This window comes from Zonotrichia albicollis, chromosome 11, assembly GCF_047830755.1.
Source record: "Zonotrichia albicollis isolate bZonAlb1 chromosome 11, bZonAlb1.hap1, whole genome shotgun sequence".
NCBI lineage: Eukaryota > Metazoa > Chordata > Aves > Passeriformes > Passerellidae > Zonotrichia > Zonotrichia albicollis.
The window spans coordinates 15623869-15638427 of NC_133829.1; the positions used below are offsets into that span (position 1 = coordinate 15623869).

General features: G+C 42.9%; 1 protein-coding gene across 1 annotated transcript; it reads right to left on the reverse strand.

Moving 5' to 3' along the window:
- Nucleotides 1–510: 510 nt before the first annotated feature.
- Nucleotides 511–9968, reverse strand: CHRNA3 (cholinergic receptor nicotinic alpha 3 subunit). Its single transcript, XM_074549511.1, has 6 exons — nucleotides 9385–9968; nucleotides 7129–7268; nucleotides 7017–7061; nucleotides 5670–5779; nucleotides 3614–4625; nucleotides 511–2171 (listed from the first exon to the last, which is right to left on the reverse strand). The coding sequence occupies exons 1-6, from the start codon at nucleotides 9542–9544 to the stop codon at nucleotides 2043–2045; spliced, it is 1596 nt and encodes a 531-aa protein (XP_074405612.1). The 5' UTR covers nucleotides 9545–9968; the 3' UTR covers nucleotides 511–2042.
- Nucleotides 9969–14559: the final 4591 nt, after the last annotated feature.

Below are 14559 nucleotides of genomic sequence, written 5' to 3' on the forward strand. Positions count from 1 at the left end.
GTTTTTATAGTGATTATAAATTTGAACAATGGATACATATTTCTCCCACGCTCCCTCCCAGATCTCCTTTAGAAAATCCCTGCACTAATTATAATAGTGATGATTTATGTCATAATTTATTTATAATTGAATATTTATTTCAAAATGTTTTAATCTGCAGGACATTCTTGGTTTTGTGTAGCATCTAAAGGCTCACAGGTAGGGGGAAATGATATCAGGCAGACCTTTTTTTTCTTTTTTTTTTTTAATAATAGCAGTTAGGGAATTACTCTTCTTCAGTTACACAATTACATCTGATATTGGATATCCATTTTTCCTCTATTACCATCATAACTTTCAAGGTGAATTTGCAAAGATTATCTGTTTTAATTCATTAATATAAGAGCTTTCATTTCTCAGTATTACTGAGATCAAACAATGCATCAATGACTTTCTCTGTGTGCAAGTTGCAGAAATACTTCAGATAGCTTGTTTCCTCTTCAAATACAACATTTCTTTTTAAAGTCTTCCATAGGTTTGAACTACTGAAATTTACTCTTACCTGTAGAGAAAGCAAAGTGAGTACAACTGTAGATTAGATATATATCTTATTTTTTTAACTCTCCATTTCATCTCTTTCCCCTTGTTAAATGATGTCTCTGGGCTGCCCAGTTACATCACGATGGGCAGCAAGCACATTGTCCACTGGAGTCACTCCCTTTATTATAGTAGCTCACAGTTTTTGCAAATGCATGAATTTCTTTTAGGGACTTCTAGTCTGATCATTTTAGATTCAGGTAACACAGCTGACACTGGAATCCTTGGGGTCTTCTGCTTATCAGGTGTGTCTGAAACAAAAGAATGTTAATATACTCAGAAGCATGGACTTTTACTTCTGTAACTTACTGCTGAATGTACTGAACTGTAGGTAATACTGCCTTATATAGATCTGTCACTCGCTCACAATAAATGAAAAAAAAAGGCACAATTTTCAACAGTTTGATTCTCTTTATTTTCATAAATGTTACATCATTTGATACACTATATTTTCACAAAGTTTTTGGTTTGGTACAGAGAGAACACTTCATATTTTTACAAAATATGATCTGATGACAGTGTTTTGTTGTATTCTTTATTCATGCTCTTAAATATTCTGCAGTTACTGATTAAAAAAAAAAGAGAGAAGATATATATGCCTAAGCCACAATTTTAGCACACTTTACAGGACTATTTTTGTCTACCTGCCTTACCTTGGCATCAAACACTTCACTACAGCAGGATGCCTCTGTATCCAAACTATCCTGTCTGAGTTTTGATCCTTTCCATCACTTGCAGACTGTCTTATTGTGTGTTTTACTTGTACACAATTCTGAACATCATCAGGTTTGAGCAGGTTTTTTTTTTTCCTGACAGCCTTCACATACATTGCAATCTGGGGATACACAGAGTTTACTTTATGGCTGCTTTATTACCACCATCTATTATTTACCTGTTTGTTCTCCTTTTGTACTAAAGCCCTCCTCAGTCCTTTCTTGCACTGTGTGGGTCAGTTTGTACAGCAGGTGCCAATGCCTGCACTCCAGCTGTTTGCTGCTTGTGCTTCCCACCCTTCTGTCCTTGTGAGGGTATTCCTGGAGCTCCCTGTGAGCTCCTTCCAGAAGATCCTGGCATGCTCTGAGGAAGCTTGGGAGGGACCAGACTACAAAACAAACCTAAAAGCCCAAAGCATTCAACTCATCGTGACTTTCCAAATACTCATATAATTTTCCATTTCTTTATTAACCCCTTCTTAAATCACTCCCATAAAGTTTAACATACTGCCTCCATCTTCTCCAGTTATTGCAGGAAGTAGCTGTAAAATATAGCTTGTGTTACTTTGAGATCAGCTGTCATAAAGGTTCCAAATTCCTTTTTCTGCATTTTGAACAAAGCTGTCTTGGTCAAATGAAGCTGAAGACAAGAGAGATTCTTGTTCTACTACATGGAAGAGACAGGAGGTGCTGGGAGAGGGATGCAGAGTTGATTGGCCGTTTCATTTGATTTCACAATGTTTTAGTTAATTTTTACATTTCATCTCCAGCCATCAGAGGTTGTAAAAACAATCCTGCTGTTCCTAGAATACATACCAGGATGAAAACCCATAGAAAAATACGATCAATTACCATGGCAACATATTTCCAATCATCCTGAATCTGAAAAGAAAAAAAAAGAATAGCAAGTTGGCATGTTTCTTAGGTGAATAAGTTGCATTAGCAGTAATACCATTTCATATAAGAAGCACAGTTTTTTCTGAATGTAGATATGCTTATGAATACATGTTTTACACGTGCTTTCACTGACAAATGAATTCATCTTGAAGAAGCTTTATTTGAATATGCTCTTTGGAGCAAAGCCAAAAGCTGCTGCTTCAAATCCAAAAGGTTTTCACCAAGACACTGGACTTGAGGAGACACAACTTCTCTATTCCAAAAATGAAAGCGTAAAGCTTTACTTTCTTAGATGAACAGGTTTGTCCAGAAAATGTTCCTGAGGCAGACTGTTCCTACTGGCCTTTGGGTAGTATGTAAAAAACAAAGATTATTTGGTATATAATTATTTGGTACTTTGTTATGTTGTACTGAAATTTGACCATTTTCATGCATGATGTAAAATGCATCTCTGTACCTTTCATGTAAAGAGGGAACCACATTTCAAAAAAACCCAGATTTTTCTAATTTTCTTTTCTTGCAGTGAATTTTATAGCAAGAGTGACAATGAAGTGTTATATTTGTTATATATTAATAGTAATCGGTGATAATTTTTAGTTTTTATTGAGATTACAATTCAATTTGTTTTGTTTTTCTTCAAGAATGATAAGAAATGAATTTGTTGGTTTTGAAATTTGTTCTTTTTAGCTTAGAACTTATTTGTTAAGGAAAACTTAAAAACCCAAAGCAACCCTTTATTTTCTGTACCAACTAAATCTAAACCTAGAGTTCTAATTTAAGTATAAACAAAGTGAAGTTAGAATGAAGTGCTGTAGTTTGGGGATATAAAAACTGTGATGGTGTGACTACTGCTCATAGAATGTTTGAGGAATGTGGTAGAAAAAAACCTTTTCATTTTTTTTTTCTCCTTTATTGTATTAAGATGCAGCTTTATGAAAGATGCCAGTCCCTGTCTTGCAGCAGTTGCCTCATTTAGCTACAGCACTTTACTCTGCAGCAGCAACAGAGTGAGCACCATCATCACTGTGAGGGACATTCACTCTAAATTTCTGTTGGTGATGGTAAGCTGTGGGAGGGAGAATGTAACTTTCTAAAGGCGATGGGGTCAGTAAATTCCACTATTAAGATTATAAATTGGAAAATCCTAACTTCAACTCTCATAGGATGGGTGCTTTTGTGTGTTCCCTTTAATGTGCCTCACTCAGTATATATATTGTCAATAAAGAGATCACTGTGCAGCAGAACTGCTTCTCAATTATATAAGTTCAAAATTGCACATACTTGTAATACAGCTTGTGTCATTTACTTGCAAAAATATAAAGGTTTCTTTGATCTTTTTTGTCTGTTTTCTTGAGATCTTTTTCTTACCAAACACTCTAATGGCAAAAGGTATCTGCAGTTTGAGTAACAGTAAAATATGTTCTTACCTCTTTTGCTTCATTCTGCATTTTCATATTTTCTGCAATGTATTTCACACTTTCAATAGCATCTCTCATTTCTGGTGACAGAACTGAAAATGAAAGCATAGGATCTACAGACTCAGAGCTGGAACTTCTAGTGAGATTGCCACTGAAATCAGAGAACTTGGTGCGCTGATACTGACAGCAGCTGCAGGCCATGTCTTGACAAGCAAAGCCATCTTTGCAGCATTTGCTTTCAGAGCCGTTGATGCAATTTAAGTTTGAAAACTCAGAAGTGAATAATGGTTTTGGCTTCTGATTATTCTCTTCATCATTGGCAGGCCTTGTCATGAACATGATCCGGGGAAGTAAGTTCAAGAAAATGGTTCTCACCCACACGGGCATTGTGTGTGTCTTGGGTGTTCTGTAGTGCACATTCAGTACAAATACTGTGATGACAATCGAGAGAGTTACAAATATCATGGTGAAAAGGAGGTATTCCCCAATAAGGGGAATTACCAGGGAAGTAGAAGGTATGGTTTCTGTGATAACAAGAAGGAACACTGTTAAAGAGAGAAGCACTGATATGCAGAGTGTCACCTTCTCACCACAGTCTGAGGGCAAATAGAAAACTAATACAGTCAGAAAAGAAATCAGCAGACAGGGAATAATCATATTGATAGTGTAAAATAAAGGTAAACGCCTGATGTAAAGAGAATATGTGATGTCTGTATATATCTCTTCGCAGCAGTTGTACTTGATGTCATGTTTATACCCAGGAGCTTTAATTATAGCCCATTCTCCACTCTCCCAGTAATCTTTCAGGTTCATTGTCGAGCCAATTAGAACTAAGTCAATTTTGGCTTTGTCGTAAGACCAGGAACCAAACTTCATGGTGCAGTTCTGATAGTCAAATGGGAAGTAGGTTACATCTATTTTACATGAACTTTTAAATATAGCTGGAGGTATCCAGGTCACATCACCCGTGTATTTTAAAAGGGCCTTTGTCTTGTCATCAACCTGGAAATCCCCAACTGCACTGTAAAGCAAGTAGAAATAGCAAAAATTAGAATTATCTACTCCAGGTAGTTTCATACATTCAGATCATATCATAAAACTCTTTAATCTTTTTGGGGGAAGTCAGCCTTTACTTATTTACTTGGAGCTGAATTGCTTAGCAGGACTGACTCAGTGACCATCATAAATTCATGTGGTTAAACTGCAACAAACAGCTCTATAAACTCACCAGGAGGAGTTGAAAGCAAATACTCTCCCTTATTAATAGCATGGTGTGGTGCAATCAATATTTAAAATGGCAAATAACAGTCTGACTAGATGAGTCTTGTAGAGTCCTTCCAACTGAATTATTTCATTCTATTCTATTCTAGATTGATCAAGCACATCAGAACTCAAGGGGTGATAAGAATATTGCTGGTATTTCCACCTCTTCCATGGACAGTGCAGGTAGTAACTAGGGAAGGAGGAATTAGGGTTGGGGTGTATCTTTGCATAAGGAGTGTATTTGGTAAGAGGTTATTTTAAGTCCCACTTTGCTAACTTATATGATCCAGTTGAGTGTATGAAAAAGTAAAATTAAAGGGTAATTTGAAGTTTTAAGGCCCCAATTAGGAAAGGAGTGGCATCACTGTTTATCCATAGAACTGAGTTCTGGATCTGTGTAGCTGAGTCTATTTCTATGAGAATTGCATTCTTACGGATCCATTTAGTTATGGTTTGTCTCTTTACAGTCTCAGAAATTGACATCTAAAGTAAACTTTATCTGTGGCTTTTATTTGTCAAAGGTGTCAAATTGTGAATTTGACTGCTAAAAAGCTAGAATTTGCATTCCTTTCAGTTAAAGTTGTGACTCGCAGGGGCTTGTGAAGGCAAAAAGCCAAGTACTCTTTGCTTGCTCTCTTGCAGCTCCAGGTTAGAGCTGGCATGAAGTGAGAACAGCAATGGGGAGATGCAGGACACATGTGTGTTGAAAAGCAGCTTTTCAGTGCATTCTGTGAACTTGCTGCTGATTTAGAGCTGGTAACATCACCCCTCTCTCTCTGAATTAAATACACAAGAGCCTTACTTGTTATATAAAACAATATCTGGCCTCCAGATCTGGCCAGATGGAACTCTGATGAATTCAGCACCTCCATAGTCTGCTGGATTCCACCGAAGCTTGTAATCATTCCAGATCTAATTATGGTAGAAATGAGTCCATGTTAGGTTTGTAAAGAAACTGAAATTCATTGGACTAGATTCTGAACCACGTGCTGTCATATCACTTCTTGGGTTGATTTATTTTGGATACTACAGTGTTTAGATGTTTCTTTAACAAACACCATATGTGTGGTGTTTGTTCATATGCAGATTGTAGGGGGGCTTAGATATCTAGATGTTATATACATTTATGACTTAAATATATGTGTCTGTCCCAGGAATGCCTACTCAGTAGCTGGAACAAACCGAAAGAAGAAATGACACACTCTCTTTTCAGAGAGTGTAGGATTGTAATAATAACTTTGATCTCAGAAAACCAGGTATCTATGGGACAGTGAAAACAAGTTCCCGGAGGCCGGTGGCACAAGTTGTGAGCATCAGTTGAGGGTCAGAGAGAGCTCCAGCAGGAATGGCTCAGGTAACAGCCTTTGTCACTAGTGCTTGTTAAACCCCATTGTAACGAACTTGAGTATCAAGCTAAAGGTGGGAACTAAGTTGGTTGCTAAGCTGACTGCAACAGTGAGTAACTGCATTTTTAAAAAGCCTTTTTAACATGAAGTACACATTTTTCGTTTGTTGTCACTTTACGGGAGCTAACCAGCACCAAGTGGCGCTGTGCGCGACCTCCGAGCCGAGGTGCTTCCTTTGCGTTGTTGTCTGCCAAGGCAGCAATTTGGAATCTCTAGAGCAAAAATCTCGTATTTAGCGACTGCAGCAAGTGTACCAGCCTTGCTCTCCTCCCGTCCCGTCCCGTCCCGTCCCTTCCCTCTCCGTCCCCGCTGCTCGGCTCCCGTTCTATCCCCGCCTGCCCGGCGGGGCGGCGGCCGCTGGGGGGCAGCAGTGCCCCGGGGAAGGGCTCGGGCGGCGCCAGCGGCGCGGAGCGGGGGAGCCGGGTCTGCTCTGCCGGCATCCTGTGAGGGCTGTTGTGCAGAGATCCTGCCTAAGGATGCTCTCCCGGCCTCCTGTCCAGGGATCCTCCCTAAGGATGTTCTCCCGGCCTCCTGTGCAGGGCTGCTGTCCCGGGATGCGTCTGTGCCCTGAGGGAGCCGAGCCTGGCGCCGACCCCTCAGGCCCGGTGCTCCCGGAGCCCGCAGAGGCCTCACTGGGCGGGCGGCTCCTGTGGCCCCGGGTGGGCCCGGCGGAGCGGGGAACACTCCCGCGGCGGAGGGGCGGTGAGCTGGTGCCCTCTGGGCTGTCACTGAGCGCTACTTACGTGCTTCAGCCACAAGTTGGTTTCCATTATCTGGTTGACTTCGTCCTGGAAAAGAGAAGTGTGTCGGGAGAAGCGCCGGCCCTGCCGCGATGCCCGGCGGGGCGGTACTCACCACCTTCACCAGCTGCGACATGGACACCTCGAACTGGATAATGACGGGGTCCGAGACGTTCTTGACGGGGCGCACGAACTGGTTGTAGCTCTCGAAGAGGGCCGCGTAGAGCCGGTGCTCGGCCTCGGTGCCGCCGCAGCCTGCGGAGGGCACGGGGTGAGCTCGTGCGGGGCAGGGCAGTCCCGGTTCTGCCCTGGCTGCTCCCAGCCCCGACCGGAGCAGGACTGTCCCGGTTCTGCCCTGGCTGCTCCCAGCCCCGAGCGGGGCAGGGCTGTCCCGGTTCTGCCCTGGCTGCTCCCAGCCCCGAGCGGGGCAGGGCTGTCCCGGCTCTGCCCTGGCTGCTCCCAGCCCCGAGCGGGGCAGGGCTGTCCCGGCTCTGCCCTGGGTGCTCCCAGCCCCGAGCGGGGCAGGGCTGTCCCGGTTCTGCCCTGGGTGCTCAGCAGAGCCTCAGCCCCTCCTGAGTGGGCAGCACTGTGCCATGAGGGCATTCGCTTGGACTGCGAGGAGGAGAGCAGTGAAAGGTAATGCTATGGCACAGGTTTTCTAACACACGTCTGCAAATGAGTTAAAGAAACACTTTTGGGTAATACCTGAGGAACTGGGGATGCAAAAGCCCCTTCCCCTCACAGTCCCAGTCCCCCCGACCTGGCAAAGCCACAGGGATGTGAGGAAAGTGTAGCCCAACAGACCAGGCCTCTGGTAAGGGGTAAGGAGCATTGCAGTAGGAAATTAGAAGTTTGCTTTCTAGTCTGAGTCATGATTGCGTGTGTACAATGAGGATAACAGCCTGCTTCTTGAAATATATTTTTGAAAGGATTAAAATTTGATTAACTTACATTCAAAGACTTGTCAGCACACTCAAAGAAATCTGCTATTTACCCCTTTATTATTCTAAGTAGTTTTTATTTATAGTAGATTCCTATTGTCCTTTTGCCACTCATAAATTCAGTTCATCCTACCCTGTGGCCAACAAAAAAGCTGCAAACTGAAATTCTTAAACAAAAAGGTACTTGACCTGTTTCAGGATGAGGTGTGAGAACCTGTAGTTTACATTGCAATTTTACTATCAATCTAGGCAATAACCATCCTGACACTATTAGAAGCCAGTGGCCTTTTATTTTTAGAGGGCTATCTCTTAAACTCTCTTCTGGATAATACATGCTCATGAATTCCAACTGAAACACCAGAAAAAGTGTTTTGTCATTAATGTCATTATGCAAATTTGACAAAGGCACGAACTGAAGTCTGTCGAACATATTCTACAGTTCCTTTGAAACAGAAATATGGATATATATGAAATATGAATATTTGCAAGGACACATTTATTTTCTGCCCGTTGTTTTTTAGCAGAGAAAGAGAGGAGGCAGAATTATCTGCAGGTGACAGACTACACAAAGCAGGTGTTACTTTTGAATCTGAGACCTCACCTCTGCCTAAGACAAGGATTCCCCTCATGTTAAACTATTCAGCTAAAAGGTCTTTTGTTTGCTTTTGGTTTTGTTTGGTTGATTTTAACACCTTGTGCTTTCCCTTGTTCACTTGGAATACAATTTTGTTTTCAGATTAGTGAAATCATTCAAGCCAACTTGCTAACTAAAAAATGAACACTTTTTAACTGCCAGTCTTGCCCATGTTACTTCTTGATATCTTCTGTCTCTTAGATTGAGATTTCCTGGAATAAATACCTGGAATAAATTACCCAGTTTTTTAGGTAAATAATTTTAAATCTAGATCTTAACAACTGTTACGGTCAATCCCAAACTGCCAGCCTTTTTACATGGTACCAGCACTCTAATTAAATCTAGCATCTGCTGTTTCTAGAGAAGAAACAGTGCATTCATGTGGGGTTTTTTGTTTAACTATTTTGTGCTTTCCATATCTGCAGAGAGATGTGCTGTTTGCAGCACATGAAGCTCTTTAATGTTGTCACTTTCTTGTCTTCTCTGCAATATGTGAAACTACACCTGTATGTCTGAGGTGCTTTTCCTTCATGTTAAAATGGCTTTATGTGTCCTGTCTGGCATTTTTAATCAGGACTACTTAACTACTTTGCAAGGATAAACTTAAACACCCTCCCCCCCCACTGAACAACAAGCTATGTTGTTGAAAGAGCTGTACCACAATTCTGTACATTTGCCCCTTATGTTGGAGAGCGCTTCTGCACTTGTTAAAAATAATTTGCACCAAAACCATCTCCTGCTCCCCTTTTCAACCCTCCCTTCATCATCAAAGAATAACAGATGAAGGATCACTCACCTTGCCAGAGAAAGCAAACAGCAGCAGTTAGAAGGAGAGTGTTCAGGCTCTCCATGGTGTAGTGAATGACTGCCTGTGGACAGAGGCTGTTGAGGATGAGCTGCACTGCCAGGGCTGGAGGAGCACCGGCAGCAGGGAGGGCTCGGCTCCCCCGATGCATGAAATGCCTGCGAGCAGCCAGCAGGACCCTGAGCACAGCTCTGCGCACTGAGCTCCCATTAGCTTTGCTGTGCTGCCCCCTTTCAAGCTGCCCAGGCTGTCAGAGCTTTGGGAACAGCAAATAAAGTGCAGGAAAAACAGATGTTATTGTAGGCAAAGAGCAGTCTTCTGGCACAGATAGTGGGCGAGAGTCCTTAAAATGGTGCATAAATGAGCTTGGTAATCTGACAACACTGGAGAGTTTTTCAGCCAGCTGCTATACAGGATCTTTATCTATCACAAGATCATGCCAATCTGCTAGGGGAAGTTTAATTAATACAAATCTTGTAATTGAATTGTTCTGAAATGAATATCGACATTAGGGATGCCTGATTTAGCAGTGAACTGAGATCATGGGACCTGACTTCCAATTAGGCTGTTGATGTTTTTTTCCTGCTTGTGCCTCATCTTGCAAGAGGATGTGCTGGGTGCCTGACCATGTGGAAAGGATGTGCTATTCCCAAGAGTAATTAAAGGCATGTACAATTGGTGAGATCTGAGCCCAGAGTGGTAAACAGCAGCTGGGATCTGGCAAGAATCTGGGGGCTTTGAACAGAAATCAAACTTGAGAATAACTATCTTTGGACCATTCCTCTTTTGTAGATTAGAAAGGTGAAATTTGAGAAGAGGAATACGAACACAGAATCCCAACTTTATCCCACAAGACCTTATTGTTCATGGGAAAGGGCACTAGAAAGAAGGAGGAGCTGTTTGAAGTTCCATAAAATCATGATTTGCAAAGTGAGACATTTCCCAGGTGCCCATCATCTTCCTTGTTAACTTACAGGTCACCTTTTGCACTGCCCTCCCTATCTGAAATGGCTGGGTGATGCAAGGCTCATGCAGTGGCTGTTGCATGCATCTGTGTGAAAGGAAGAAAGGGGAGACAACAATATGGGATTCTGCCCCCATCTTTAGAACTGTTGGGAAGCTCTGTGGGACAAGAGCTGCAGCTGTAGGTGCTTCACTGTGTGCCCTTAGGGAAGGATAAGCAGTGACCCTGTTTAGTGCTGTGTTAAGAGGAACCAGACTGGGTTCAGTTCTTGGCACTGAGCTTGTTTATCCTGTTAGCCCTATCTCTCAGAGCATCATTCACTTTGTCCCCAGACACATGCTCTTATGATAATTTCTGTAATTCTGTTAGCATGGAGGAAATAGGCTTTACTGTCCATTTGATTTTATTTCTTTTTTTTTTTTTTTTTCAGAGAACTCAGCTGCTTGGTCTTTTAGCTTAACCCTTTGTGGGTACTTTTGGTTTTGCATTTCCAGGGCATTGAGGCTAAATGGTTTCCCTTTCTGTCTCCTTACTATAAGCAGCATTATAACTGAGAATTCTGTTTGTTCTTTTTAATCCCAACTAGAAATGAGTTAAAGCTTCAAAGATCAGACCATAATTGGTGTTCTCCAAAAGTTGATGTTTAATCTGAATAATTTGGAAACACTGATCTGCAGAGGAAGTGAAGAGCCATAGCATCAAGAGATATAGATATTTTAGCTTAATTTGCCTAGTTACTGACACTTTCAGTGGTGTTTTTATGGCACAGATATTTTGTTTCTAACATCCCATGCTGTATCTCCTGGTGAAATCAGCTAGAATTGTGGTAGAATTTTTTTTAGGACTGGGGAGGGTGATGTGATGAGAACATGTCACCATGACTGCATTGCAGAACTACACAGAAGAAGAATTTGTATGGGCAGGGGGAAGCTGATCTACCAGGAAGATCTGCAGCAACAACCTGTGAAGCCTTTGTTCTTTAACAAACATGCTGCTATTAGAGGGGTTTTGCTAAGATTTGTTAAGATCAAATCTTAATCAGTTCAGGTGACGAAGAAAAGAACATTTTCCCTCCTTTGGTCTAGGGTATTGATGCTCCCAGTTCCCAGTTTGCTGTGGCTGCAGGGGTGCAGAAAGAGTTCCCAGTAAACTCATCTGAGTGCAGGTGGTGAGTGGTGGTGTTGGAATTTCTACATGTTCCGATGGAAGGCAAGATTGGTTTAGGATTAAAGAGTTTTGTAATGGTAGGGAATGGAGAGAAACCAAACAGAGATTTTTTTCCTCGCTTGTAGGGAAGCAAAGACTGGTTGCACAATACCATTAAAAAATTTAGTGTAAAATACATTTTGAATGTCCACTTTTTTTTTTTTTTAATGGAAAGCATTATGGTAAAACCCCTAAAAAGTAGAAATGTTGAAGTTTATTTTGTTCAATTATCATTGGGATTTGTTCAATTATCATGGGACATTATCATATTCATATTTGCCTGCAAGACATTTTTGATATTTCCTTTTCTCTAGTCTTTTAGTTTTAAAATCTTGCCAAAAAATAAAAGCAGAAAACCCTGTAATTCCTTGACAAGTTAAACTGGGAGCAGTTCTATCTATTATGTAGGTGGTGCTGTCGAGAGTTAGGCAAAAATAGGATTTGCCAATTGGAAAATGCAGTTTTAGGAGGTCAGTTTTTTCAGAATTTTAGGACTTTGGGGGAATTTTTTCATTCTGAAGTTTGCTATGGATTAAATTAGATCTGGAAATGCTAAACATACAGAGGTGGTTCCCAAGAACATAACTAGGAAAGAGTATATTGTTTCACTCATGGTTAAAAAGGAGTAAGCTGGCCACAGTGTATGAAAAGCACCAGAGCCCACCATTTCCTGGATGAGGAGCTCTGGTTCTGCAGGGATCTCCCTGGGGCCAGTGATGTGCCTCTTGAAAGCTTTTTCTGGGTTTGTCAAGTCTGAGGACTTCATCTGCCTGGACTCTGTGATAGCTGCTAACTGAGCTGCCAAATCCTTTCTAAAACTTTTGTCCATGCTGAGGATAATTTAGCTGAAGGCTGCAGTTACAGAGCCAAGCATTATCAGTCTTTGCTGCTGATAGAGATAAGGGCAGTTCTGAGATGGGAGAACCTGGGGCCTCATTTCAGATGCATTCAGGCAGTGAGGGGGAGGATAGGAGGGAGCTGGGTAGGAGGGTAATGGGCTGAGAGTGGGACAGAGCCCAAAGTGCTGTTGGTGTTGGTTGAAAACAACAGAAAGGGGTCTGTGCTCTGCAGGGGGGGCTGCAGCTGCTTTGCTGCATCCATGGCTGCTTGGCTGGGTGAGTCCCTCTCCCTCCTGCCCTGAGGGAGTGTGCAGCAGCTCTTGCAGTGTTTATGTCTGCACTGCCTCTTTCAGAGTCCCTGTTCACCATTGGTTTGATATTTAAAGGGCTTTCACCTTTACACTGCCTGCACAGTGCTGGCAGCTTCTCTGGCTTCCCAAGTGCTTTCTCTGCAAGCAGAAAAAGCTGTTCAGCAGCTGGGGCATGTGTGCACCTGTGGTTGGGATGTAACCTAACATACAGCAGCATCTCCTTGCCTGGGGAAGGCAGCCCTCTGCTCCTGGGGCTGTCTGTGCCCCATCTCACCTCACAGCTGTTGTTACAGCTGCCTGCAGAGCAGCAGCTCTGCTCTCCAGGTCTGAAAAGGAGAAGGAAACATTTGAGGTGGGGAAATGCCGTTTGACCCATTGAAACTTTGCACCACCCAGTGGTCATCATGGGAGTGCCCAGAATAGTTCATGTTTGGGGAGATGGCCAGGGGGCTTCCCCCCTATGCCTGGAGCATCTGGTGATCCCAGGGTGTTCCTGCATCACTGGGGCAGGCAGTCCTACAGTTGTCCCTCACCTCCCTGCCCTGTCTGTGTGAGTGACACAGTGCTTAGAGGAAGGGGAATGGAAGGGAGGGTGACAGTGTGAACCCCTTCTCCTTCTAACGTGGGGCTGAAGACAGCCTCACCCACCCCACTTGTGATCCTTCTCCCCATCTGTCCTGGATTGCCAAACAAATTGTATTCTATTTACCATCTGTATGGCAGTTCTCTTCTGTTAAATGGGCAGTTTTCCTTATCTCTTCCACACTCCCTTTCACTGCATGTGAAACACTGCATGGCTGATAAGAACTACAGCATCCCATTGGGAGATGTAAGCCCAGAGGGAGGAGCCAAGCATTGCTACCCAGATATAATCTGGAGATTCTGGAATACCAGCACAGCTTTTCTCCTCTGGATTTCCCAGAGGAACAGCTGCCTCTTCCACTACACCCTTCTACAGGATCCCTGCTCCAACAAACCACCCCTGACACTGCAGAGGGCTGCAGCCACAAGTCTAACTGGGTGCCAGGTTGCGTTCTGACTCTGTCAGGGTTGCTTTGGTTTATTGCATTGTTCATTTTGTCTTTTTATTTTCTTCCTAGTAAAGAACTGTTATTCCTGCTCCCAAATATTTTGCCCACGAGCCCCTTAATTTAAAATTTATAGCAATTTGGAGAGAGGGGGTTTACATTTTCCATTTCAGGGGAGGCTCCTGCCTTCCTTAGCACACACCTGGCTTTCCAAACCAAGACAGCATCTTCTCAGACTGCAGGGCACCCAGCCCTGCTGAAGTGCTCCAGGCCTCAGGGATGGGGGTGCCACTGGTGCAGGAGGGGTTCAGCCACCTTGGGAGGGAGTGAATGCAGCCCTGCAGCTGCTCAGAGAAATTGCAAAGGTGTGAATACACAGCTAAATCTTTGTCCTTATCTGAGGCTGCCTGGGAATGGTAATTCTAGGTAGAAAATGCAGCTTGGTCTTGATGAAGGCAAGTAGGGCTGGAACTGTCTTCAGCTGTGGCTTGTTGAAGAACACAGGTTTAGGTGTCAACTAATTCCCCTGGGACAGGTGAGCCTCAAATCCCTTCACAAGTAATAGTGGATTTCAAGTTTGTTTACCAGGTGTTAGTTGTACTTACCAATGGTGATACAATGGTTGTGTGTCCACAGCACCCCAAGGAAAAACTGAGATTGATTTCACTTGAAAAGTGCAAGGAGCCCACTTTTGTTTTTGTAGGTTTCCTGGAAGAAACTGTGGTGGGATTGTCCTGTGATGGGGGTCTAGGGCCTCAATCTGTCCTTTGCCAAAAACTTTAAGACTCTATGTTCTTCCCTAGCTGATTTGTTGAGGG